The 27,961-nt window shown below is 43.6% G+C and overlaps 1 protein-coding gene across 1 annotated transcript; it reads left to right on the forward strand.

The window, feature by feature from the left end:
- The first annotated feature begins 5,447 nt into the window (after window positions 1–5,447).
- On the forward strand, window positions 5,448–26,129 carry rnf150a (ring finger protein 150a). The gene is made up of 7 exons (XM_056280725.1): window positions 5,448–5,988; window positions 11,655–11,905; window positions 15,204–15,275; window positions 15,671–15,753; window positions 22,186–22,282; window positions 22,365–22,575; window positions 25,477–26,129. Exons 1-7 carry the CDS (start codon window positions 5,535–5,537, stop codon window positions 25,593–25,595), a joined length of 1,287 nt encoding a protein of 428 aa, XP_056136700.1. The 5' UTR covers window positions 5,448–5,534; the 3' UTR covers window positions 25,596–26,129.
- The last annotated feature ends 1,832 nt before the right edge of the window (window positions 26,130–27,961 follow it).

A 27,961-nucleotide genomic window follows, 5' to 3' on the forward strand; every position in this document is an offset into this window, starting at 1 on the left:
CACCACTGTTCTCATCACCCAGTTCCTCAAGCACACGCACTACAGCCTGCAACCTATCCCACAAATTACGGCAGGCATAATATCTGGAAGCCCACCGTGTGTCACTCAACACTTGCACCTCTCTGGGTGCACCTGGGTACATGTGCCGTTGCACCTGTAACCATCTGGGATGCACCGCCGATCCAGACATGAAGATGTACAGCTTTTGCAGTAAGGAAAAGAAGCATTCAGCCTCTGGTATTCCTTTCACTGTGTCCACAAGTACCAGATTGAGGCAATGGGCATTACAGTGTACATAGAAAGCCATCTTTGCTACCTCCTTGATCCGTGCCTGCACACCGCTATGTTTCCCACTCATAACAGCAGCCCCGTCATACGCTTGGTGAATGATTTTTTTTTGTCAAGCTCTCTGCATCTAGCTTCTCTGCTTGCTCAAAGTGCAAAAAACTTTCATGGATCTCACCATTGTAATAGTATCTCAAAACAAAAGACATTTGTTCCATTTTTTTTTGTCTTTCGTCTCATCCACAAGTATGCTAAAGGCATCACTTTCTTTGACCTCTCTTATTATTGATGTGTGCACCATCTCTGCCAAGCATGACAAAATCTCATTTTGTATGTCAGGGCTTGTATATTTTGCATTTCTGGGACCATAGATTTTTTTCAAAACTGTTTGGTCATGCTTTGCATTGATATTCAACATACCCAAGAAGTTCCCTTTCCTGCTTGAGTCCACAGATTCACGATGCCCTCGCAGAGCAACGTTCTCAGTTGCACAATGAAGAACCACTTCAGCAAGAGTTTTGATGTACCCCCCGCTCTCTTCTGCAATTCTGTTGTACTCTTTGTTTAATTGTCCCATTAGAGATTCCTGATTTTTTTTCTGCCATTTGTTAATCTTTCCATGCTAGCATAGCATTCTTATGATGCTCAGATCTGCTATGTGCAGCAAACCCTCCATCTGTATAAGTAGATTTCTTCCAGTTTTTGAAACCTGAACCTGATGTAAATGTTGACTCTACCTGGCCAGGTAAACTGAAATGCTTTCAAGCATAACAGAAGGCAGAGTCTGCACTTATGGAGTATTCTAACCAGGGGTGGACTGAATACCACTAACTCTTGAAGCTCCTGTTTCGGGCTCCCTGGAGTGTCTTGGGGAAATGCTTAAGTTGAGGTTGTGCTGGAGCTTCACCCTTGGACTTTGAAATGTCTGTAGCACACCAAAGAATTCCATTAGTATCAACTATTAACATAAATGCTACCCACTTTCAATTAGATTTTGTTTTATATTGCTTTTTTAAGATTAAACATGCAATCATTAACATTTTACAGATTGATTAAACATACACTTTTATTATAGTTAAATGGCCTATGTTATACCACTGCTTGGTTTAATTTCCCATTGTGATGTGCTCTTGAAAAACACATCAACTTTCAGATATTTGCACCATAGATGTCTTAAAAACCATTTCAGGGGTGTCAAACTCAAACAAGCATTGGGCCAAAATTAAAAACTGGGTCCAAGTCTAGGGCTGGGTAAAAAAAAAAAATCCCTGGCTTAAATTGTGCATGTTTTTCTTCCCCTATTCAGATGTAGTATGTGATGTATTGGTATATAATATCATGGAATTTATGCAAAAATAATTTGGGCCTTGAGTTTGACACATGTGATCCAGATCAATGATTTGCACACTGCACAGCTTAGGCTACTCTGATTAAGCACGTACCTGGAGGACAACCTCTATCACGTGTGCCTTCATTCGTCTCTGGCTGCATGTGCTCTCTTCCAGACTCACTCTTCTCCCCCTCATGCTCTCTCTCTGCTAATAACGGGTCTCTTGCTCCTGACCAGTCTGTGTCTGTAGATGACATCTCACTGGCTCCTTCCCTTTCTGCATCTGTAGTAAAGCCTCCACTTGCTCCTTCCGTTTCTTTGACTGCAGCTGACACTTTATCTCTCTCGTTAACATGAGACGTTTTCTTTGCTCCCCTATCATTTTCTGCTGTACTTGTTGCCTCACTTCTTCTGTTGCTGGCAAAAAATGCATCAATTTTCCGCTCTCCCCCTATTATCCTTTTCATTGCGTCATCTTTTAAGAAAAGTTTTACGTAACATTAACCAAGTGGAAATTAGTGACAGTATGTGCTATTGTACGTGATATCACCTGGAAATTCACCATTAGCTTGCTAGTCAGAGGTTAGCTATCTTGCAAGCTTGCAAAGCTAACTGCAGCCCAACTAAACTCAGCTCACTCTGCTCATTTTCCACAGTGTCGACACATTCTAGGACATTAAATTAAGTGTGGAAATAACTTTATATAACCATATCAATTCAAAAATCATTTCAAGTACCATGTACCACCAACTCACCTGTTGCCTTGGTAAGGTATCCTAGCTTCCAAGTGCTTGTCAGAGTGCCTGCGCTTGAGTGTCGTGCTGTGTCCCAAGCTGTTGATACACTGAACATTCTGTGCGGCTCAGTGGGTGGTCCCTTGAAAAATAGCCCATTGGGCTCATAACTTTAGTGACAAAGGACAAGACTTAATAATAATAGGCTAATAATAATAATGCATGTATTTCAGCTTCCATTTGACTGTTTCCGTGCAGGCATTTTTTCTTTTGTTTTACCCACTCGGGACAGGGGAAGGGGGGCGGGGGTGGGGGGTCGTGCTCTGACCAATGGGGGCCGTGGCCCCCCTGGCCACGCCCCTGAAAACACGGCCCTGGCATTTGCGATACTGTGCTCCATAGCCCTTTTTCAAAACCCAGTGCCAACCTCAACGGCACCTTAAGCCAAGCAATACTGGGCCTATTGCTAGGATTGTCATGGTATATTCAGTAGAATAAGCACTGCAGCCAACACAGGTAAGTGTTTCCCCTAGAATTTTTTTTTTCAGAAGCAGCGCACATCCACGAGCATTCCACGCCGGTCCGTATTCATGCACGTTAGAATAGCTTAACATTTGAGTATTTTCCCTGGGTTTGTGGAAGACTTAGGTGCACGTATTTGGCAGGGGCTTTGTAGGTCTTCCCCCAAGAAGACCCCATAATTTTAGACCAAGTCGAAAAAGCTAGAGCAGATAATAAATAAACAACCCCCCCCCCCAAAAAACAAAGTTTAAAGACCAAATCCAAAGGAATTGAATCAAGTGCAACTGGACTTGTTTATATATCCGTGAAGACGTTTCGCCTCTCATCCAAGAGGCTTCATCAGTTTGTGCCTTTCTGACTAGACCAAGCTGGTTTCTCCTATGTATAGGTCAGTGCAATCCTCATTGCATTGTACAGCATACACCAGATTGCTTTTCTGGGTGTGTGGTACACGGTCTTTGGGATGAACCAGATTTTGTCGGAGTGTGTTGCTGGGTTTTAAGTATACCGGGATGCGGTGTTTGTTAACAAACCAAACAACCACTACACAAACGGATGGCCCAACACAGAAGGCCAAACTCCTCAGGACAAGACTCAGCAGTCTATCTACACCTAAAGGAGAAGACACACTCCTTCCAGGACAGCAACGTACACATTTTGAACAGGGAAGATAGATGGTTTGAAAGAGGGGTGAAGGAAGCCATCTATGTGAAACTGGAAAAACCATCCCTCAACAGAGGAGGAGGTCTGCGACACCACCTATCTCCCACTTACAATGCTGTCCTTTCATCCCTACCCAGGAGACTCAAGAAGCTTAGCCTCCAAGAACAACAGTCGGTCACTAACGGCTCCAATGACTCATGGCCACTGAATGGAGCACTAACGAAGTCGAAACTAACACCTCCAACGACCGTCGTTGCTAAACATCGGGCACAAAAGAGCCATTGACATCAATAGCTCTGATATCGACTCCAAAGAGGCGAAATATCTGAGTTTCATCACCAGCCAGTCAGACTAGCTTGGTCTAGTCAGAAAGGCACGAACTGATGAAGCCTCTTGGATGAGAGGCGAAATGTCTTCACGGATATATACCAAGTCCAGTTGCACTTGATTCAATTCCTTTGGATAGCCATGACCTGGGTGAATGAGAACATTCACAGACATTTAAAGACCAAACTTGCTAAAGAAGTGTAAACTACTAATAAGACACGTTAGCCCCTAGCTAACGGGTCTGACCCTTTAGCCGAGCGGTTAGTGATGTCGCCTTGTGGTGCAGTACACCCCGTATCGAATCCCGCACCGGGCAAGAAAATAACCGGTTACATTGGTGGCAGCGGTGGGATCCGGAAGTGTGCAGGTCCTCAGAAGTCTCTTCGGAGCGCGGGAATAACAAAGCGCGAGGGCGCGCTTCCGGGGAGGGTGACGACTGTAAACTACTAATAAGACACGTTAGCCCCTAGCTAACGGGTCTGACCCTTTAGCCGAGCGGTTAGTGATGTCGCCTTGTGGCGCAGTTCACCTCGTATCGAATCCCGCACCAGGCAAGAAAATAATAGGTTACAGAAGTTCATTGGGGACCATGTGGGAAAAGTAATTTAATCGTTGATTCACTCGGTTTAGGTGGTGCCCAAAATGGCTTTGCTGCTGCGCTTACTGGTAGGTTAAACCCTGTTGCCTTACCGTACACATACTGCCAGATTGACTATTTTATGCAAACCTTTTCCTCTGCTCCGCTGTCATTCACCGTCACTTTTCTGCCGTTCGCTCTCTCACAAGCGTTACGCACACATTACGCACGGCCCTTTTCCTTAAAGGAGCAACGCTACTCTTATAACAGCACCTTTCACGTAATGACCTCTGAAGAATGAGGAGAGGAAAGATTGTGGGATTTGATGCTCTGGTCGATGACTTTATATTTCATTTTATTTTTTATTTTCACCCCCCCCACACACACACACACACACACCAGTCCGTCACTGACTATAATCAATTTTCAATTTGTGCATTATTTATGACAAAATGTTAATTGTAGTTGCGATAATTGCAATTAACGGAATTGCATTTCCACAATAAACGTCCATGTGATGATGTACTTGAATGTGCCAAAACGCTCTCTTACGAGGTGTCACAAATGGGACTGGGGAAGGTCTACATCTTGCTTTCGACTAACTGTTGATGTTGGACTTCATCCCGTGCTGGGATTAAGAAAAGAACAACCAGCAAGGGATCCGACCGTTCTGGTAAAATAAAATAAAACAAAATAAAAACAAGCAAACAGGATAATAGTAAACGCATTTTTAACTTCAGTGCATCAGGTAGTACGATCTGATCAGTTCTAGCGATGGGGACAATATCCACGTTATGATGTTGTTAAGCAGCCGCGTCCGAGTCATGTGTTCAAGCCAACGAACCAATCGCGAGCAGGGACGCGAACCAGCTGACAACAACTACAGTGGCGTTGATGCCTCAACTCTTGGTGGCTCTTTCCCGAGACGTGTAAAGTATTGGGTTTACGCGAAGTGTTTAGATGACAGCCTATTAACACGGAAGCCCCCCCCCCTCCAAAAAAACAAAAACACGTCCAACTCTGAAAGAAGAAGAGGAGCGAGAACGAGCTTTTCCCGTCCCCAGGCTAGCGAGGAGTTAACAGTCCTCCTCGGATAATGGCACCGTCCCTGAACCGAGCTTGCCGCAGTCTTGCTCTCTCAACGTGGCTGCTGTCGTTTTGTTTCGTGCATTTCCTGTGCCTGGACTTCACGGTGGCGGAGAAGGAGGAATGGTACACCGCGTTCGTCAACGTCACCTATTTCGATCCGCTCACTTCGGAACTCAGGACGGAGAAAAGCGAATGTGGCCGTTACGGGGAGCACTCGCCCAAGAGGGAAGCCCGGGGACTCGTCTTAATGCCGGCTATGTTTCAGGAGCGACAGGCGTGTGATCCAGGCGTCAGATTCCCCATTCTGTCCCACAGCACTTCTTGGGTGGCCTTGGTCGCTGCGGGAAATTGCAGTTTTCGAGAGAAAATCCGTAACGCCGCCAGCCACAACGCCTCCGCGGTTGTTATTTACAACGTGGGTTCCAGTAACGCCAACGACACCATAACGATGCCTCACCAAGGTAAGAAGAGGCTGTTGCTTGTGGCAAGTTGGGGTTGTCGTAATGACATTCTGCAAGGGGACACATCCCTTTATTTGCATTATTGCGTATTGCATTGTTGCTATCCCTCCCGCTGGTGCTGTCCCCCTTCTCGCACAAACACCATCTCTTAACCAGAGTTATTGTACTGATAACTTTCACAAGTAAACAGACTGTCTGGGACACAAAACAGGTTTACTGATATAAAACATTTCAAATGTTTCAAGTGGATGTTTAAAAAAAAAAGCCCACTTGAAATGTTTTCTATCAGTCAGTGTGTTATGGGTTACAACGTTAAAGAGTAAATGTACCAGAGTAAATGTACCAGTTGTGTTATGGGTTAAAATATTAAAGAGTAAATATACCACAAAAAAAAACAAAAAACATACGTTTTTTTTTGTCAAACACTAATGTGTTTCCTTTTAAATGAAAGCCATCAACCATAGATAATATTTCAACATTTCTTTGTATATATGATAATGTCTGCATTTCCTGTCATGAATACTATCATTGCCCCACTGGTGGCTGAGCTCTGCATTAGACATGCAGTCATGGACACATGTTTATGTGTCCAGGTCGCTAGGTTCAGAGACATATCACACATATAAAAAAGGGTGAATGTTATTGCCCCCATTGGCCTTACCCCATGTAGAATCCTGCCCTTTGACTTTGCTTGTCCATGAGTTATCGAAAGGCCTAACTTTGCATCCACAACAAATGCAATGCCAAGTTTTCTGCACAGCACAAATCAAGGAAAAGACAATAGTAAGAGGCGATATCGCGCAACAATTCACTCTTTCATCCCAGGCAGTGCAAAACGAGGGAAATGGTTGCTCGCTCGAGTAGAAAATGCTTGTAACAAACAGGCAATAACCAGTCAGCTTAAACCGTGGCTGCTAGAAAGTCCCTCCCAGGATAAATTAATTGTTGCCGTGTTCCTCTCCCTCAAACATTACGCCTCCACCATTAATTTCTTACCATATGTTCAGGTTGAAAATCTATTTGCTGTTGTCTTGCCAACTACAGGAATAAGCCGACACATAATGTTATGCTCTATACATTTATCAGGAAAGATGCTAATGTGTGAACACTGGCTTGCTTACATAAACTAGCCAGCTAGGAACCACTGGTCAAACAAGCTTCCTGATGATGTCACCAAACTATTTTTACACTATACATGCTATTCTGACTTTGATCACAAGAAAAGAGTGACACCAAATGTGATGTTGCATTTGATGTGAACTCATAATTAATCAAAAATAACACCGCACCGTGCAAACACAACGCACTGCATCTTTTTGTTCATCTCTTGTTCAAAACATGTCTTTTTGTTTGAAAAGTGATGCTTCGTTTTCAGTGTACTGCCAAAAAAATCTGTTTATCCTTCAATAGTTACCTCACAGAGTGCCAACACCAGCCCGGCATGATTTAAACCTGTAGATGGTTTTTAACCTGTACATTTCAGTAAACTCACTAAAGTGGTCTAAGGTTTCGTAACGCTTTAAAGGTAGATGCATCCATGAGCCAAGCGGCCAAAAAGAAAAAAACTGATTCACAAACTATTACGATTACAATTACAAAACTCGACTCTGAATATTAAATCCATTAAACGTAGACAATAGCTGTAAAATTTGGTACGTCTCACAAAACTGAAAAGCATTGCTTTGTCGGCACTCCTACTAATCACATTTCGTTACTTGCTAACGCCATTAGACTACTTCAAACTTAACGTAATCTTTTTGGCCCACGTTGGTCTTTTGATAAGGTCAGATGCCTGCGCTGGTGAAAGGGCATCAAGAAGGATCCTGCCAATTTTTTCATTATAAAATCCCAACACCAGCGGCATCTAGGCTGACGTGTTCACTTGGCGCTGCAATAAGTTGGAACGCTGTTATATTCTCCAGGGTCAGTGCTCTTACAGCCTCGTGTTTTATTGGGGAAAAAAGGTGTTCAAGCCATGCAAAATATGATGCTTTTCATATTTAACATGGGCCATTTGACTCAATGCTATAGTGGATTAATTTGAGCTATAGGTTTGGGCGGCGCAGTGGTTAGCACTGTGGCCTCACAGCAAGAAAGTCCTGGGTTCGAACCCCGGGTTTGTCCAACCTTGGGGGTCATCCCAGGTCGTCGTCTGTGTGGAGTTTGCATGTTTTCCCCGTGACTGCGGTGGGTTTTCTCCGGGTGCTCCGGTTTCCCCCACCATCAAAAAGACATGCATTTTAGGGTTAGTACTCCTTTCTGTGCCCTTGACTGAGGCATGGCAAGAAGAACTGGAGTTGGTCCCCGTGTGCTGCACGGCAGCTGCCCACTGCTCCTAGCTACACAGCCAGGATGGGTTACATGCAGAGTGTAATTTCCCCACGGGGATCAATAAAATATCTCAAAAAAAAAAAGAAAAAAAAGAAGATGTTATGTGTTAGCTCAGTTGAAGGGAGTTTTGAGATATGCACCATCAAGGGAATGTATCCAGCCCGTATTTAAAGCCAACCCTGTTGTGCCATCCAGGAGCACTGTAGTGCTCATCACTTTGGCACCTACTGAAACAGATGAGAGGCCGCTAATTCAGAGGCTTTTTACTCTTCCTCCTGTGATTACTAAATCTTGAAATCAAGACTGCCCCAGACAATACAGTTAAGAGAGATAACATGGATGGACAGAAAAGAGCAAAGAGGAATTAAAGACCTTTGCTGAGTAATAGAAGTGGTCATCAACTGCTAAATTGAGCAGTTGGTACATGTAAGGTGCAAACTATACCACTTTTTCTTAGGGCTGCATGCCTCAGAGAGGTAATTGTAATGAAACATCCATGATGCAAGTATATATATGCAGATCTGTGCCTCGGACAAATATCAAAAGAAACATCGTACAATTCAGCCAGATAGAATAAAGCACGATCAGTTCTCATCAAATAAGAAGATGATCGGTTGAATGCAAGGGCCGACTAGAAATAAGAAAATTCGTCTCTTATGGATAGTTTATTACCACCAGTGATGAGTTACCCCTATTTAACTCACAAGTTTTTATTTCAAGAATGAATGTGCAACATAATTTATTGCTATGGAAAATAGTGTAGAGATGCCCATGGCAAAATTGTGGCAAAAAGTTTGGTAATTTATAATTTAGAGACCCTCCAAAATTTCATAATTCACATTTTCAGGGGAGCTCCTGTCTTTCCGCTGAGAGCCAAGCTTCCTGTGACTCCCCTGTAGTTCACCTCCTGGGCACATGGTTTGTTGAGTGATAGTTTGCCAACCCTTTAGTAATCAGTTCCTAAGTATTTTCCACTCAGCTGTAGTCTCTGCAGCCCTGGAGGTTAGAAAACCAAGTGAAATGTTCAACATTAATCTGGTTGGTGCCTTACAAAAGCACCTGCACAGTTGCATTGTGTGCTGCACTGTTTTGCCAAGTGTGACTGAAAATATGGAAATCGTCTTTCCGCCTCGGTCTGCTGTGATTGCTGTTACCCTCCTTTTTTAGAAGCAGCTATTTTTGTTCCCTCTTTGTCACCATAAAGGCAAAAGGGAGATAAGAGTTAAGGTTTTTGCATATCTTAATGCATCTTTGTCCTTTCCATTATTTCTACTTGCTATGAAGTAGTTCATACACATGAAATTTTGTGTTATCTCTGAGTTTTAGTTGCATTCTAGCCTATATCTACGTAGTTGCAGCAGTGAAAAGTTGTGTTTCCTTTTAAGGTTTGACTTCCCCTGTGAGGAGGTTTGCCCATCCGGCACGTACTGAGGCAATGCTTATTTGGCAGTAATTCTTCTTCCAAAGCCCAACCAATCTGGATGGCCACACTTCATAAAAACCTTGACTATGTGTTACTCAGCATTGTGTACTTAAATCTGTCTAACGCAACTGAAAACTGGTGAACTTCCTGCGTATTCTCATAATTGAACGGTGTAATTTTTCTAGTAGTGGGGATTAAATTCAAAGATTTTGGAAGAAAAATTAATCATTTTTGCATCAGTCTTAAAACATAAACATTAAAACATGAGTTATGGAGCTATTGCAAATAGCGCACCATATCAGATGCTCACACTTCTCAAAATTGTTGCACGACGTGGAATTAGGGTAGGCCTAACATGATTCACCAAATTTATATGACAGCTAGTGACATGAAGTCTGTTTAATGCCCTCAAGCATCCTCAGAGTGTATAATAAACTTTTGTCTTGTGCGGTAGTCTAGTAGTATATATAAGTCTTGTTTTAGTACTTTGGTTGAAACAGTGACTTAATCAGAAGCATGGACATACACACAAGCGAAGGAGCAGTCACTATTACAGTAGGACAGCTTAAGTACCCAATGCTTACTATGGAAATCTTGCCGACTGGAATACTCTGTGCACTGAAGGGGATCTCAGTATTCTGGGAGACAATGTTTTGGCATAATGTCTGGTACCTTACATGTTTTCTTGCCTGCTATGCATTGTTAATTTTAACTGTTATTGCTCTTCTGTTTGTAGTTCGAGCTGAGCCCATTAACTACAACATTGCCGTTCCCTTAAATAATATATCGTTTGACAAAAAATTGTGGCCACTTACTGTTTGTAGTCTGTACCAATGTGAACTTAGTCAATTATATTAAAAGTCAACATTGTGCACATTCTTCCTAGGTCTGTAAATATAGATTTTATTGACACTGGTCTCAGCTGAACTGATTGTTCTGCCTTTGCCATTGTCATATAGAACATTATGGCTGTGCAGCCCTTACAAAACATTTATGAACATTGCATCCTAATATTGCATTGCACCTGTTGCATTCAGAGGAGGTGAAGGACCTGATCTTTTTCAGCCGCTCTCAACTTAAGTGTTCCTTAGGTAGAGTCACCCAAGGGTTTTGTATTGTTACGACTTTGGCCCTGGTCAGAGTTCAGTGCAAGCTGTAACCGTGTCCCACAGGGCCATATATCTGTCAAGTTGCCTGGGAGGCCATGGCAGTGATTTCAGGGTAAACAAACTACTGAGTGTTAAGTGTGATTACAAAGGGGATCCATTCTATGAGTACACACAACCACAAACATGAACAGATAGCAGAGAGGACAGGGTGTAATTGTCTGCATTCTTTGGCTGTATTTTCAAACATAAATCTACTACTTATTTTGCTTTGAAAAAGAAAGGAAGTGTTATCTACCAACATCTAGGTGTTATGTCAGTCACTGTTTATGATTAACCGCACAAAGCATAGCAACATTTAACTGAGCCACCGTTGCTTACTTTTAATTTCCTTGCAAAGCAATCTGTTCTAGGTGTTTTCTTTGCACTGACATGGAGAACTAAGACCAGATCTCTCAGTAGCCCTGCCAATGTTTTCTCAGAACTTAGCATTGTGGTCTTGAATATACAATGACTTACATACCAGGCTTGTCCCACACAGTCAAACTTCATAAAGTTATTTTTTTTAATTCTATTGAGGTCTTAGTTTCTTTCTAAAATTAATTTAAAAAAAATTCTATTGAGGTCTTAGTTTCTCTCTAAAATTACTCCGCAACTACTAAAACTACCCATTTCATCATGAGAAGTCAATGTGTTTTGGAAAAACAAAAGGCTGTACAGAGTCCTGCCTCGACAATTAAATGTGGTGATGTATGGTACTATTTGTGAAAAATTTCTTCACTTGTGTGTTGTACATGAATCCTCAGGTACAGGCGACATTGTGGCCGTCATGATCCCAGAGCCTAAAGGTCAGGAGATTGTGGCCTTGCTGGTGCAGAACATTTCAGTTGTGTTGCACATCACCATAGGAACTCGGAACCTGCAGAAATATGTGAGCAGAACGTCGGTAGTGTTTGTCTCCATCTCCTTCATCGTTCTCATGATCATCTCGCTTGCCTGGCTCGTCTTCTATTACATCCAGAGATTCCGCTATGCTAATGCACGAGATCGCAACCAGGTATGACTGTGCTCTCTTTGTTTAACCAACGAATCTCTCTGACTTGATTTGTCTACATACCTGTCTAAAAGTGGCACTGAAAATGCAATGCTGTGGTTTTAGTCTTGACACTAATCCATGCCTTTTTCCATCTGGTTTGAGTCTTGTGAGGCTGGATAGTGTGGAGGCCCAAATTAGCCTGAAAGCTTGGGGAGCAGAAACACAGCAAACCAGTGAACCATCAACCCAAGTCACCATTTTTGGCATTTTGACCCTATAGTGCAAACAGCAGCTCTTGCTATGTCTTTGGTTGCTGCCAGGAGAAATATTATGGCTTACCGCTTTTACTCTATTCTCCATGTCTGTAATCACCAATCTGTAATCATACCAGGCTGACTATCTCATGAACAGGTGCCATGGAGACCATTGTTTGCTTTTTCAGTTTGAGTTATGTTGAACTATACCCTGCCATGAACTTAGCCATACTGAGAACAAATCTGCTCCCTGTTTATTTCTAGAGCGAGACAGAATGAACCCCTATCAGATGTGACATGGCTTGGTTTGTTTGAGCAGTAAAACAGAATTTAATCACAGACTACTTCTCTTATGGTTGTGTTTCTTACTGTTTAATCGAAGACACTTCACTCTTAAACAGCTTAACTGCCAACAGTAGATCACACAAATATAGTACCGCCAAATATAATAAAACCCATTAGGGCATCGGCAAAAATTTCACTGTTAATTTGGACATTTAATTAGTTTGGTCATTTCCACCTCTGCAAAGTTTGTAAGTTGACATTGTGTTGAAACAGCAATTTAAAGCCACTATGTGTAGAATTTGTATGTGATTGTATTATCCTCAAATATCTTGTGATCGCACTGTTAGTCTGTAGAAAACTTAGACAATCTCTGTGAAAATTGGCTTATTCTATGTTAAATTTAAAAAAAAAACCCAGAATTATCCTTTGAGTTTGCTTTGAATTATGACTTGAAAATAAAAAAAGTAAAGGTAAATTTAAAAAAAATTAAAATAAAAAAAAAAGAATTATGACTTGAATTGCTTTTTATTTTTGGGTGTTGAGGTAAAGAAAACTCAGTGCACATGGTGGTATGCAAGGAAGAGAGTACTGATCTCACTACTTTCCTGCTTTACAGCAGTTATCATTCCCCATGCTTACAAGCACAGTGTTAATGAGCTCCATTTCATGGTCATTGATTGGGATTACTTCCAATGGAAACGTTATTAGAGCTTGACACCATCTGGCATGAATGAGGAGTTTGCAATAACTTGTTTTTTAATGATACTGATATATGTATTGTGATTTTTATACTCTTTCTGTACCCTTGTAGTCTTGTATCAATTCAGGGTGTCCCTCTGCTAATCACACTGATCACGTTACAGTATATAAGCCCGCATCCGGGTAGCATAGTGGTGTATTCTGTTGCCTATCAACACGGGGATCGCCGGTTCAAATCCCCGTGTTACCTCCGGCTTGGTCGGGCGTCCCTACAGACACAATTGGCCGTGTCTGTGGGTGGGAAGGCGGATGTGGGTATGTGTCCTGGTCGCTGCACTTGCGCCTCATCTGGTCAGTCGGGGCACCTGTTCGGGGGGGGGATACTGGGGGGAATAGTGTGATCCTCCCACGCGCTACATCCCCCTGGTGAAACTCCTCACTGTCAGGTGAAAAGAAGCGGCTGGCAAGCCCACATGTATCGGAGGAGGCATGTGGTAGTCTGCAGCCCTCCCCGGATCGGCAGAGGGGGTGGAGCAGCGACCGGGGTGGCTCGAAAGAGTGGGGTAATTGATACAATTGGGGAGAAAAAGGGGGGGGTGTATATAAGCCTTCTTTATGCCGAGTCACTGCCTTGTGGACATTTTGCATGCTGAGGAAAGGGATCTGCCTGAACCGTTTGTGTTGCAGTAAATAAAAATAAAAAAATTCTGTTCATGTTTTCAATTTTTGAATATTGACCAAAATAGGGAAAAAAGTATTTTTATTCAAGTAAATATTTCTACCTAACTGAAAGTCATAATGGTGAAACAGTAACAGTTATTGTTTGGGCAAAGGTGTATTTGAAAGGACGAGAGAGCGATATCTCTCTTTCTCCCCCCTCTCTGCCCCCGTGTGTGTGTGTGTGTGTGTGTGTGTGTGTGTGTGTGTGTGTGTGTGTGTGTGTGTGTGTATATGTACGTATATGTAAAAGCTGAGGCTTTAACTTTGGTTCTCTTGCAGTCAAACTGCTGAGTAGTAAGGCTGGTATAGCCGGGTCAGTCAGTCCAGTCTCTTGGAAGGGAAAACTTGCTTTAGCTGCAAATAGAGATGAGACACTAGATGACAAAATGAATATTTGCAATATTAAAATCATCACTATGGCAGCATGGTGGTGCAGTGGGTAGTGCGGTTGCCTCTTACCAAGAAGGTTCTGGGTTCGAGCCCCGGGGTAGTCCAACCTTGGGGGTCGTCCCGCGTCGTCCTCTGTGTGGAGTTTGCATGTTCTCCCTGTGTCTGCGTGGGTTTCCTCCGGGTGCTCTGGTTTCCTCCCACAGTCCAAAGACATATAGGTCAGGTGAATCGGCCATACTCAAGGCTCAGCGTTTTAAGTTTTCATTTTTCAAAGCCATCCAGCATGCCGAATTTCGCCATGAGAGGACACTGTTACATAACCTCACACGAACAGGAACAACTTTTGGATCCATGGAAACATAAAATCCGGGTGAAAATCAGTTTACAAATCTGGGTATTTTTCGGTGAAAATTGGTAAAAACCGAAAACGCTGAGCCTTGGCCATACTACATTGTCCCTAGGTATGATTTTGTGTGTGTGTGTGGGGGGGGGGGGCTGTGTGATGGCCTGGTGACCTGTCCAGGGTGTCTCCCCGCCTGCCGCCCAATGACTACTGGGATAGCCTCCAGCATCCCCGCAACCCTGAGAGCAGGATAAGCGGTTCGGATAATGATATAGTGTTTTACATCTTCCTTTGTGTTGTAGTGGAATCAGTGAGGTGTAAATGGTAGAAAAACCCCAAAACATGCAGCGGTAAATAGACAGATATTGTAAAAATAATACTGTGTGTTAATTGAATATATTGGTATGAGCTGAAGAACAGTTGGAAGAAATTGGTGCTGGTAGGTTTCTTTTAAACTCTTAATAAACACACCGCACAAAATGACTGTTTCCTTCATATACAATACAATTTTCTGTCTCTGCTCATTGTTGCGGAAGATTGAACTGAAGTCAGTATTTTGTCATTTGGCTTGTCAGGTTCGTTCCTATCCCATTATTTTGTTTGATTTTGTTTTTTTAATCTCCTCCAGAGACGCCTGGGAGATGCAGCTAAGAAGGCCATCAATAAGCTCCAAGTACGCACCATCAAAAAAGGAGATAAGGTAAATTACATTTGAATCTTGTAACTTTTTCTTCTGTTCCCTGAATGTTGATTTATGCCTTTCACGAGGTCAGATCTCCCAAAATTGGTTAAAATGGAATTAATGAGGCATGCTACAAATCCTCCGTGTGCGTTTATTCAGATTAGTTAAGTATTTCCTCCGTATCAGTTACTTGAGTTTGGTCTGAAGGAGAGTTAAGCTTGTTAAAACACCCTTATTAGGATATAAGACCAGTTACAGGATGGTAACTTGAAGTAGATTCTGTCCAGTCATCAAACAGGAAGTGCTTCCATTTATCCAGAGTAAGCTGTAGCCACTGTATTTCCATTTTTGTTTTAACGTATGACAAAATTGATGATGGACTATACATGTCCCTTGTGTGTCCTCTGTTGTAGGAAACTGAATCAGATTTTGACAACTGCGCAGTTTGCATTGAAGGATATAAACCTAGTGACGTTGTGCGGATGTTGCCATGCAGGTAAACTTTATAATTTTTTTTCTTTTTAAATGGGGAAAAAACATTTTCAGAAGTAAGTGTAAAACTGTTTATCACATAAAGGCATCAAGTGAGAACAGTGAGAATAACTATGATGTACGATAATTGTTATGCACATCTGCACTCTAACATATAACAATATAACATGGATTCCCAGCCTAAAGGATATATTCACTCCTTCTGAACCTGGACCTGGCAGCACGGTGGCGCAGTGGTTAGTGCGGTCTCACAGCAAGAAGGTCCTGGGTTTGAGCCCCGGGGTAGTCCAACCTTGGGGGTCATCCCGATTCGTCCTCTGTGTGGAGTTTGCATGTTCTCCCCGTGTCTGCGTGGGCTTCCTCTTGGGGCTCCGGTTTCCTCCCACAGTCCAAACTAAATTGCCCCTAGGTGTGTGTGTGTGTGTGTGTGTGTGTGTGTGTGTGTGTGTGTGTGTGTATGTATGTCGACCCTGTGTGATGGCCTGGCGGTCTGTCCAGGGTGTCTCCCTGCCTGCTGCCCAATGACTGCTGGGATAGGCTCCAGCATCCCCGCGACCCTGAGAGCAGGATAAGCGGTTTGGATAATGAATGGATGGATGAACCTAGACCTCTTTGAAACATTGTCAGGCATCATGAGTATCGTACAGACCAAAACTTGTCTGATCACTTCCATATTGAGAAACTTTTTAACTTTTTGCTGAATCTGCTGACTGGGCTTCAGAGGTGGTCTAAAGATGGATGGGAAGCGAATGATGCTCTCCATCACTGTTGAAGCGCCATTGAGCACAACACTTAAACTCTTACTGCTCTAGGGGAGTGTTCAGTGGCCTACAATAGAAGACTGCGGTTGCACTGGGTAACTCTCAGGTGTGAATGTAAAGCAGGCCGTTGCTAAAAAAGAGCATCCATGCTCAGCCAACCTACACTAGATAAATATTTTTCTTCTCTTGAAAACACATTCTGATGGAGCAAACGTATAAGTCTTCAAAACCCATCAAATATGGTATGCTCACAGTACCTTCAGATATGTTCCATTAAAAATTTGTCATAAACCATCTTTTCATCAAGTTAAAATCACTTAATTTTGCACTTCCCCAAAAACATTTGCTTTACTGCAGCTATGCCAGTCTCTGGACATACGCGCCAGTAACCTACCCTACAAGGCTTCCTGCTCTCACAAGTGCTAAAGTTTACAGGTAGGGATGTATTGTGTCGACTAAAAAAATCTGTCCAGATCAAACCGGATTTTGCTCCTATTCACAATATTCTGAATAAACATTTTAAAAAAAGAAGATTCATATGACAATACTGCAGGCTTTCTTTTATTGTCCCCCATGATTGCAACAATTGGTGAGGGACTATGGATCAGTCTCCATCTTTCCGTTTGTTCATTCATTCATCCATCACATGTGATTCTCAAGACACCACTGGCTAGATTTTGGATATAACTTGAGGCGATGATGCATCGTCACACTAAGATGTGGTATCGACAAAACCAAGCTAATTAAAAAATGACCTCTTCTGGAGTTGGCTATATGAAAAAGTCCCATTAATCCCCATTCATTCTGCTCTGTTTGGCACTCATAGAGGCGGCTATAAAATAGTGGATACATTTTATTGAGCATCACAACCCCCACAAAATGACTCGTTCTACTATCAGAATTTGATCCAATCAGACCAATAACATTTGGAAAGTCTAAAAGTGCCGCACTATTAAATTATTTTTACCCCATTCAATTAGTGGAGAAGGGCTAAACCGGAAGTTAGCCGGCTCGGCCAGCGCCAGCAGAAGTCTCTGGTGCACGTGCTCTATAGGCGATGCAGGATTCCCAAGGCTCTAGATGACTGACTCGAGTGACTCGAAAATCGGACTCTCTTTAGTGAGTGACTCATAAAAACTTGAGTTAATAAAAAGAGTCGAACCTCCCATTTGCATGACATCACGTCAAGCTGATTGAATCCCGACCTAAATTTTGATCTATGTTGTTGGGAAAATAGTCAAAAGTGCAGGTGGCTGGGGCGTCCGGGTGGCGTGGCAGTCTATGCCGTTGCCTACCAACACAGGGATCACCAGTTCCAATCCCCGTGTTACCTCTGGCTTGGTCAGGTGTCCCTACAGTCACAATTGGCCATGTCTGCGGGTGGGAAGCCGGATGTGGGTATATGTCCCGGTTGCTGCACTAGCACCTCCTCTGGTCGGTCAGGACGCCTGTTTGGGAGGGAGGGGGAACTGGGGGGAATAGCGTGATCCTCCTACAAGCTACGTCCCCCAGGTGAAACTCCTCACTGTTGGGTGAAAAGAAGCGGCTGGCGACTCCATATATATTGAAGGAAGCATGTGGTAGTCTGCAGTCCTCCCCGGGTTGGCAGAGGGGGTGGAGCAGTGACCGAGATGGCTCTGAAGAGTGGGGTAAACTGGCCAAGTACAACCGAGAGAAAAAAGGGGGAAAATCCACAAAAAAGGTGCAGGTGGCACTTTTGATATTTATACATATTGATACTTGTACATAATTGTAACTGGTTACACCAACGGGGACCTTCATCCATCTGGCAGACATCCTGGTCACTGTTGTTTTTATGTAGCATGAACATGGATAGCCCATTTTGTTAACTGCAATCTATATACTGTGGCAAGCTGACGTGAAAGAATAAGTCGAGAGGCAGAGATCTCTTTTCTGGGCTTTTTTTTTTTTTTTTGGTTTTTATTGATCCTTTTTGCAGACATGGCATATTCTGTACAATAATTGTGAGACATCAGAGGTGTCTGTTGTAGAAAAAAAACTTACTAATAAAAGCCCCATTCCCTCCCACTACCCCATGTTGGTCATGGCTACAAAAATTAAAATAAAATAGAATAAAATAAGTAAATAAATAGTGAAGCATAAATTGGAATAAAAGGGTGACTAAATTAACATGATTTAATAGCGACTAACTGCAATAAACAATCAAATGACTAATAAATGGAAAAAAAGTGAATGGAATGAGATGAAATAAGTAAAAGACAACTGTAGGGAAGAAACAGTGAGGGTCCCCCCCCCCCCTCTCTCCACTGAGCTCTACTTAGGAAGCACCTTCAGTAAAGGATTTCAAAGATCCTTTCAATGAGAATCTTAATTTTTCAAGTTGTATTCATCGTAAAAGTTCCTGTAACCACCTACCATGGTTTGGAGGGGAGGCGTGTTTCCTCCCCTCCAACTGATGGCGGTGCAAACTCAAATTCACATTTTGGTGTGGGAAGATGGCGGAGCAAATTCAAGTTTGTGGCGGCCTCACCCACTACCATCCATGCAGTGTCTTTGTCCACGTCTGCGTCTAAGTTTGTCTTCGTTTGATGGCTGGAAGAGCTGGCGCTGGATCGGCTGGGAGAACCTGGATTGCTGTGTCCTGTGGGCCCAGGGACCATGGCCCTGCCTGGAGCTGTACCCGAAGAGGTAACACCGAGGGCGGTCTGACAGGATGCAGTTACATGGCAGGCTAAGCGAACTGCTAGCCCATGCAGTCCGACAGTTCCAATAACACCGAGGGCGGTCTGGCGGCGGCCTCGCCTAGCCTTGACTGTGTTTTTAGTATCGTCGTGTGGAGTGCGGGGAGGTGTGTTGAAGGTGTCTGGCTGGGAAAGCTAGCGTTGGACCAGCGGAGGGAGCCTGGTCTGCTGCATCCTGTGGGCGCAGGGACCACGGCCCTGACTGGAGCTGCGCCCGAAGAAGAAACACTGAGGGCGGTCTGACGACATGCGGAAGCGGGGCAGGCTAAGCTAACTGCTAGCCCATGTAGACCGGCAGTTCTGACACTCATCCTGGCTGGCGTTCGTTCTCCTGGACAGTGATTTATTTTCTTTTGATTAGTTTAGATATATGTGTTAATTTGGATTTTTATGTGTTCTTGTAGTTCTTGTAGTTCTTGTAGTTTTTGGATGTGTGTTTTTGTCTTTGTGTTGCACTGCTGTGGGCTGGGGGGAACGATGTTTCGTTTCATTTCACGTGTGCAAGTGCATGAAACGAAGTGACAAAGTGTTTCCGATTCTGATTTGAGAAGGACGGAACGTGTGGCCAACAGAGTGGTAAAGGCAATGACATGCTGTATTGTAGAGGGTGTATTCCGAGTTGGGGGGAGACCAAACAAAGCAGTCAGTGGATTGGATTAGGGTTTATTTTTGTTTTGAGGGCCTGTTCAAGAGTTTTAAATATCCATCCATCCATTATCCAAACCGCTTATCCTGCCCTCGGTGTCGCGGGGATCCTGGAGCCTATCCCAGCAGTCACTGGGCGGCAGGCGGGGAGACACCCTGGACAGGCCGCCAGGCCATTGGACCAAAAGTTGGTCAGCTTCGGGCATGTGTCTCATTTATAAAACAGTGCGTAGGATCCTTACTAAAAGTGTACGTGCGCACAAAAGCCGGAAATGGCAGGCAGCAAAATTTTTTTTTTTAAATTGGACTTATAAAACCGTACGCACACCTGCAGGCAATCTTCCCTTTATAAATCCCAGTCCACCTGGAAATGTGTGCAGCTGTATCAGCCTCATATCCCGCCCTCTACACACCCAAATTCAACCATATATGGCTGACGCAAAGCACCACATGACTGCTGATGCATGTAAATGAGCCTGCTGATCAGTGGTGTGTTACGGTGAATCATGGCAACAACCGAGAGGAAGACGAAGAAAAGAAAATGTTCTGACCCAGAAATCGAGGTGCTTGTGGGTGAGGTGGAGGTCGGAAAGCAGATATTGTTTGGTGGCCTCAGCAGTGGTGTCACAAACAAAAGAAAATGCAGCGGGTGGCAACTTGTTGCTGCAGCAGTTAATGCAGTGACCGCGACAGAGGGGACAGAACCAGAAATAAAAAAAAAGTGGTCAGATCTGAAGGTGGAGGCAATTGCGTCCCACCATCAGAGCATGTCTGCTACTGGTAGGGGCAAGCGCACACCTGAGCTCACGCCTCTGCGAAACCAAATGGCCTCAATTCTCGGGGAAGGAAGCAAGTGTGCGTGGCATAGTGTCGGAGAAGGAGGGAGGCACGCACCTGGCTGAAGCCACAGACGACCCCGGTGAAGCACTGTTTTATCTTTCATTACATGGCTGTGTGAACAATTCAGAGATGTGAAAAGGCACAGTGGGCCAATGTGTTGTGTCCTTTGGTTCTTCCGGAGTCGGGAGCGGTCGGTGGCGAGGAGGTTCCCAGCGAAGGGGCTGTAGCCGCAGAGCTTCCAGCTGTCCCCAGCACCAGCGCGCATGGCGTGTCTGGAAGTGGACGGGTTCTGACTGACGCTGTCCTACAGACACAAAGAGACACCATCGGTGCAATTACTATCATAGCAGACGAACTGAAACAAAGAAGAGCTGTGATATGTAACATATCTACATTAAAAGAGCTTGTCAAAATATGAACCTTAATTGCTGCCTTTTTACAAACGCCGCATTACGTCCTCACGGATCCTTGCTCCCTGTTGGTAGCCTACTTGTCGGGGAGGGGGTTGTGGGTGAGGGTCCTCATGCTAGGGAGGAGGAAGAGGAATGCCGATCCTCAGTGCCATGTTGTGCAGACCACCACACGTCCCGATGATCTTGCAGACTTTTGTTGGGTAGTACAAAAGTCTGCCCCCTGAGGCATCTAAAGACCGCCATCAGCATTTGAGGGGAGGCTGATGGCACGCTCCACAACTGAGCGCGCACGAGCGTGAGCAGCATTATAGCCAAGGCTCAGTGTTTTCGGTTTTTACCGATTTTCACCGAAAAAATACCCAGATTTTTAAAAGGAGCAGATCGGTTTAAACTGATTTTCACCTGGGTTTTATGTTTCCATGGATGCAAAAGTTGTTCCTGTTCATGTGAGGTTATGTAACAGTGTCCTCCTGTGGTGAAATTCGGCATGCTGGATGGCTTTGAAAAATAAAAACCGGAAACGCTGAGCCTTGATTATAGCACATTTCCTCTGCGCTCTGCGGATTTGGAAACAGGATGAGGAGCCGGTGCCTGAGGGGGTAGCCACTGTCACCTGCAGGTTACCACGGAAGGATAATTATACATCAGGCTTGAATGGCTAGAATTTCTACAATACGTTTATTAACTTACCAAGAAGCCAGCCATCACGGTGGCCAAGAGAGCATCCATCCTACAACACGCATGGCATTTCTCAGCTACCGTAGAAAAGCCCAATAAACTGTACATACAACAATTACACCCAGCGATACTTGCATCAGCAGTGAAGTCAGAGTTGTCTTGTTGGAAAGGAGATAAATCATGGTTTTATAAATCCTAAGCAATTGCCCCGTTGGACTGTGTTGAAACCCAGTGATAAGATTTATCAAAGCGGTAATTTTGTCAGCACGGAAGCGATCAGTGAAATTTTAGTCTGTACAGGTATAAATGATGTCTGAGTTTAAAAAAAGGTGATCTATCTGTTAAGGTTGTTACTGTGTTGGTTTGTATTTGTCAGGCATGTTTTCCATAAGCACTGTGTAGACCCATGGCTACAAGACCACCGGACGTGTCCCATGTGTAAGACGAACATTCTCAAAGCCTTGGGTATACCGGTAAGATGCTTTCAGTCTCTGCTAAGTTTGTGTTTGCCTTTATGATAATGCATCTAAACATACCTGTGTGGTGTCTCTCAAGGCCAGCATTGACTGTTCAGATGAGATTATACCAGACTATGAGGCATCCATTGGGGATCCCCCCACTAGCCCCATCACTGGAGCCAGTGAGATCACAGTGAATGAGAGTTTAGTGGTCCATGACCCAGCAGGAAGGACCATTGACCTGCAGCAGCTGTATGAAGACTCATTAAGTGTTCCTCAGGCTGGAGAGAGCCAAAACCCTGTCAGCAGTGAGTATTGGAGGCTGGCTGTGTGCACACACCAAGACTCATCCAACATACAATTAAGTCCTTACCTATTTTCAGCTCACCGCTATTGCTGTGGGTCAGATTTCATTTGCATGTCCATCCATCTTGTACTTAATATTTCATGCTGCCGCTGCTTGTCAGCTTCATTGCAGTTCAGGTCAACGGGCACAGTTTGATAGTTGTCATTGGGTTCACCTGAAGCCAGCATAATATTATTGCTGCCTATCACAGCAAATTCAAGTGGTTCCTTCAACTAGTTAGTTGTTTTCTTGCTAGATGACCTGACGCTTGGTCGTCAACCTGCCAAGATAAGCAAAGAACATAAGTCCAGTAAAAACTAAGGGATGTAAACTGAACAAGTAGAAAAAATAAAAAAGCAATGGGAAGTAATAAATGATCATTTCAAATGATAAATGACATAATTGATTCTTCCCCTAGAGTGAAATTTATTTGTAAAGCCTAAATTCACAAGGTTGTCCTGAAGGACTTTACAATCAGCACACTGTGCAACATACAACACCCTCAGTTTGGCAGCATGGTGGCCCGGTGGTTAGCACTGTAGCCTCACAACAAGAAGGTCTTGGGTTCAAACCCCAGGCTGTCCCAGGTCCTTTCTGTGTGGGGTTTGCATGTTCTCCCCATGTCTGTATGGGTTTCCTCTGGGTGCTCCGGTTTCCTCCCACCATCAAAAAGACATGCATGTTAGGGTTAATACTCCTGTCTGTACCCCTGAGCAAGGCAATGGAAAGAACTGGAGTTGGTCCCCGGGCGCTGCAGCTGCCCACTGTTCCTATACAATAGGATGGGTTAAATGCAGAAAACAAATTCTTTGTGAGAATACAATGACAAACAAAGAGGCGTTATTCCTTGGACCCTAAACCCAGCTTGACATTATATGCTGAATCAAATCAGAAATATGAAAAAGCCTGCCTTATATCAAGAAATTTAACTGACTTTTAATCAATTAAATTGATTAAGGCCACAGTCCTCTCTCTTTGTCTCTCTCCCTCTGTCTCTCCTCTTTTCTTATATTTCAGTGAAACCAAACTCTGACTGTGGCCTGACCTCCATCAAGTGCATCTTGTGCTTTAAAAAGATTCTGGACCAGGATATAGCAGAGAGCTTACTTCAAAAATAGGACACAGCAGTTGTTCTGTCTGTACTAGAAAATAGTTTGCTGGCTTCCTACAGTCACTTCACTCTTTAGCTCAGTCACTCCAAACCTAAATGGTAAAAGCCTTGGTCCAAACTAGGCCAGCAGCCGCCTACTTGAGTATTCTCAGACTGAGATCATCCAGGTCACTGCAAGATAGCAAGAGTAGTGTTCCCTTTACAGAAAATAATTAGTTAATCCAAATACATTGATGAAGTTCATAAAAGGAGATGAGATTTTACTATTTAAGTTTTTGTTCTTGGTAGCATCTGATAACACATAACCATCTCGTAGGAGTTTTAACACTGCCTCAGCCTGTTTCCTGTAAGCGCATTAAAATCCCATCCCAAGTCGGCAAAGAAATTAACCATGACGTTTGCTAAACAGGCAGTATTTGGGAACAAATTTCTGTCTTTTTTGTGTGTCGGCCCTAATGCTAAACGTCAATTGTGGGTCATAGCAAACCCACATTGGACAGCCATCAGTAGAGCATCTGGATGGCTTGTGAGAGCTGCCAGGTCTCTTATACTTTTACAGTCTTCTTTTCGATCCCTCTGTGAGTCATTCCTTTACTTCTGCACCCCTTTATATCACCTTTATGTCACATCAGCGCACATCAAGACTTTTGGCTATGTCTAACGCAAGCCCTTGCCTTTTGTTGTATTGTTTCCTTGGTCCACCCTACCCTCACGGCCTAAAACGCTTACCACGACACACTCTCCCTTGCTCCCTTCCCCCAGATATTTGATCTCTGTCACCCCGTTGTGAAAGGTTACAGTTTGGATTTCATACCAACAATGGCTCCCTTTATACTCCCTCCAAAACTGTATTTGCTTCTTTCTTTTTTTTGCATTGTTTGCGCACCTTCTTGACATGAAAGATAGCGCTTATTTTCCTGTTCTGCTATAGGACATTTCGCCAATGTTGATCTACAAGGTGAAGTAGAATTTTTTTTTTGGCATTTTTGTCCTACTACCCCAAGCTCATTTGTAGATAAAATGTCACCTCCAAACCAACACTGAAAAAGTATTGTGGGGATTCTGTTTATTCACTTCTAGCACATTCCGGTTTGCCTGAAAAGATACTCAATTGCAGCTATCACAGAGTCGTACCATATGCTTCACTTTCATCATATCCCTGTCAGTCAGTGTCTACAGTAACTGGAGATGAAACGGGCTTTCTGTCATTCATTGTGACACTAATAAGCTAACAGTCACTTTATAACAGTGTGTGTAAAATGAACAAGATGATCCGTCAACATTGCTGCTGCTGTCTGGGAGGGGAGGGCGGAGGGGGCTGGCAGTGATTGATTGCCTGTTGTATCACATCCTGAGCCTGAGAATGAATGCTGTCTGCAGTGGTATTACAGTAATCACTCACACAGCAGTCAAGCAAATGGTGGATTCATACAGCTAGAGAGCTTCAAATGTCTGATCTCTTGCTGTAATACAAGGCCAGCGTGTTTATCTTTCTCAAACTGCTTCCTTGTTGGAAGTGGTATTGGCTCTCTAATGGAAATGCTTTTAACCCCCTACCCCCCACCCCAAAAAAAATTAACCTAGTTTAAAGTGTTTCTTTCACAGGATTTTACCACCTTATTATCACCCACTTGTGCCATGCATAATACCCATGAAATGTATTTTATGGGGTCAGATACTACCTCCTTCAGTGATCAGTCAAGCAGCATCTCTAGGTACCACACATGAACACTGATCTCTTCTCTCCCTCAGGTGGGCACCAGGCTTCACTCAGCAGTGACTCCAACACGTCTTTCATTGTGGCCGTGGAGATGGGCATGTCTGAGGTAGAGCTTTCTGTTGAGCAGGAATACGACGAGGTCAAATCCTGAGCGAGTCAGAGACAAATAAATGGCAGCATTCACCACAAATAGGGGAAATGGGACAGGAACGAATCATTTTGGGCTTTCAGAGACCTTTGCACATGTGTGGCCCCTGATGAAGGTTGCTTTACAAAAGAAAGGCAATCAAGCAATACAACCCACAGCTAACACAAGTATCCAAATTGTCTATCTGAGAAAACGGGATACCTCCTCACACAACAGATATTTTCTGCATTTGCTTGTTTATCGTGTGACTGGCTTCACAGCTGACTGTCTGGTTAGCTTGACCGCCATAGTAAACAGCCAGTCACAACACCTATATCTGTCCCCTGTCAAAGGACTGTCAAAGCAGAACAAGCTCTCCTCTGCAATACAGAGATCCTGTCAAACACCCAGTTGTTGTCCCCATAAGTTAAAGCTGACACCTGCACAAAGATGAGCCACTATTGGTGGTCTGGGATATTTCAAGGTGACAAAAGGTTTGCATTTCCCCAACTCTGGCAATGCAAACTTTCCTGCTGGTCATAAGAATTGCAGGGCCTAACCAGTTCAAGCTATAGCTTTAATTTTGTGCAAATTTTGTGTATTGTCTTTGGATGTTTTAAATGACTGCCAACATATTCCATAGTGAGGTCTCTATACCTTGTTGTATCAATATGTATGGTAAATATCGAGCCTGTTGTAGCATTTTGAGTTAACAGTTGGTGTGTACGCTCACCAGCATTCTTTCAACTCCAAATTAAGGTTATTATATCGTGAATACTTGAAACCTACGTTTTGTTTTGTTTTTTTTGTACAATCTGTCCAAGTGGTTTCACACCAAGGCTTTGAAATGCGTATGTACAACTTGTACTGATTTTTCTAAATGTCTTGTTACTAGTTTTAGATCACCGCAACTCAACTTTCCACTTGAATATGTCTGTAACTTGTGCTGTACAGAAGAAATAACCAAATGCCAGCTAGATTAACGTGTCTTCACCTGTTGACAATCGTAGCTTGCAACTATAATGCAGTTTTGAAGTGATGTCACCCTCTGCCCTTTTCAGCCTGCTGCTGGTAGCACAAGTATCACAACGAAAAACAGGAATCGGTCACTGTTAACAAGATGAATAATGAAAAAATACCAACCCAAAAGTACAGGGTAAAAAGCCCGATTAGTAATGTGCATGTCAAAATGTGAATTACTTCTCTTTGCCAAGATTTCTAATTGTAATTATCCCCGCCATCCGGATAGCCGTGTTTTCATGGCTCATCTATTCTGCTGGACCTATCGGCCTCCATTTTATGTGTAAAGTAATGACTGTATGATCGAGAACCTATTATGGTTGTGGTGATTCAAAAGCTTTGGGAAAAGGTTTGTCCACGCTACTGCTGCTCCCGCTCTTCCCTCGCTCTCTTGCTTGCTCGGCCGACGCCGCTCTCTGGCGCTGCCCAAACTTAGTCAGCCGTGCACGTGCAAACTCACATCTATGTTTGACTCAGATCAGTGATTAAAAGGTTTTTGATAACCCCAAAAAATGCGAAAGTTATAAAGGAACAACTTCCTTTTAGATTGCAGTCAAAACAGGAAGCGTGCGTTGCATATTCTTGTCGCTGCCCAATCTGAGTCAAACACACTATCACATGTGAAAGTACACACACTATAACTTTGATTTGATACAAACAGGAAAGATAAAGGCCAATTCGGAGCAATAAAGAATTGGACGTCTTTGACCGTATTTCTTTTTTTCTATCCGTAGACGACTATTAGCCAGTTGAACGCTAACAGTTATCAGTAAGACTAGGCAAAAGACGAGAAAGTTTTTAAACTCAACTGACACGTCACTCAACTGGGTCAACCCTCACATCAAGTGGGTGAGTTACAATACATGAACTGGTGGGTGGGGGGGCTTTCTGCTGGTGTAAGTCAGACCAGGGCCAGCAACAGCCAGTGGAGGGGACAGGCTACTGGAAGAACCACTGATACCCCTACCAAGGAGAGAACAGTCCAGGCTCCAGAGAGTGTACTGTGCGGCTAGTTCTTCTTCTTTTTTGATTTACCCAGCTTTATTATGCTATTGTGGAGGATGACAGAAAGGAGACGAGACCACTTCTCCTTTCGACCACACAGCCGTGGGGTCGTTTATTTACTCCACCAAAACTTAAAGTGCACAGTTCACTATCATAAACTCGGGCTGCTTGATATGGTAGCTCATAACCACATGAAACCCCGCAACACCGCATCGCCCACAATCCCTTTCTCTAACCCCTGAACCCACCGTCTTAAAGGGACAGTCTGGTAAACACGGTGAATGTCTAACCTGCCTAAAGTAGGTCACTACACTATGAAAATAAAGACAGGGTTAGGGTCATACCAAAATGGTCGCATAGCAAAC

Source organism: Lampris incognitus, chromosome 5 (genome assembly GCF_029633865.1).
Source record: "Lampris incognitus isolate fLamInc1 chromosome 5, fLamInc1.hap2, whole genome shotgun sequence".
Classification (NCBI taxonomy): domain Eukaryota; kingdom Metazoa; phylum Chordata; class Actinopteri; order Lampriformes; family Lampridae; genus Lampris; species Lampris incognitus.

Bases quoted from the DNA above. Each gene is read 5' to 3' on its own strand.
- rnf150a (XM_056280725.1), top strand. From the start codon at position 5,535: ATGGCACCGTCCCTGAACCGAGCTTGCCGCAGTCTTGCTCTCTCAACG. The intron at 22,283-22,364 runs GTAAGATGCTTT...GTGTCTCTCAAG, and splicing joins TCAAAGCCTTGGGTATACCG to GCCAGCATTGACTGTTCAGA. The intron at 22,576-25,476 runs GTGAGTATTGGA...TCTCTCCCTCAG, and splicing joins GAGCCAAAACCCTGTCAGCA to GTGGGCACCAGGCTTCACTC.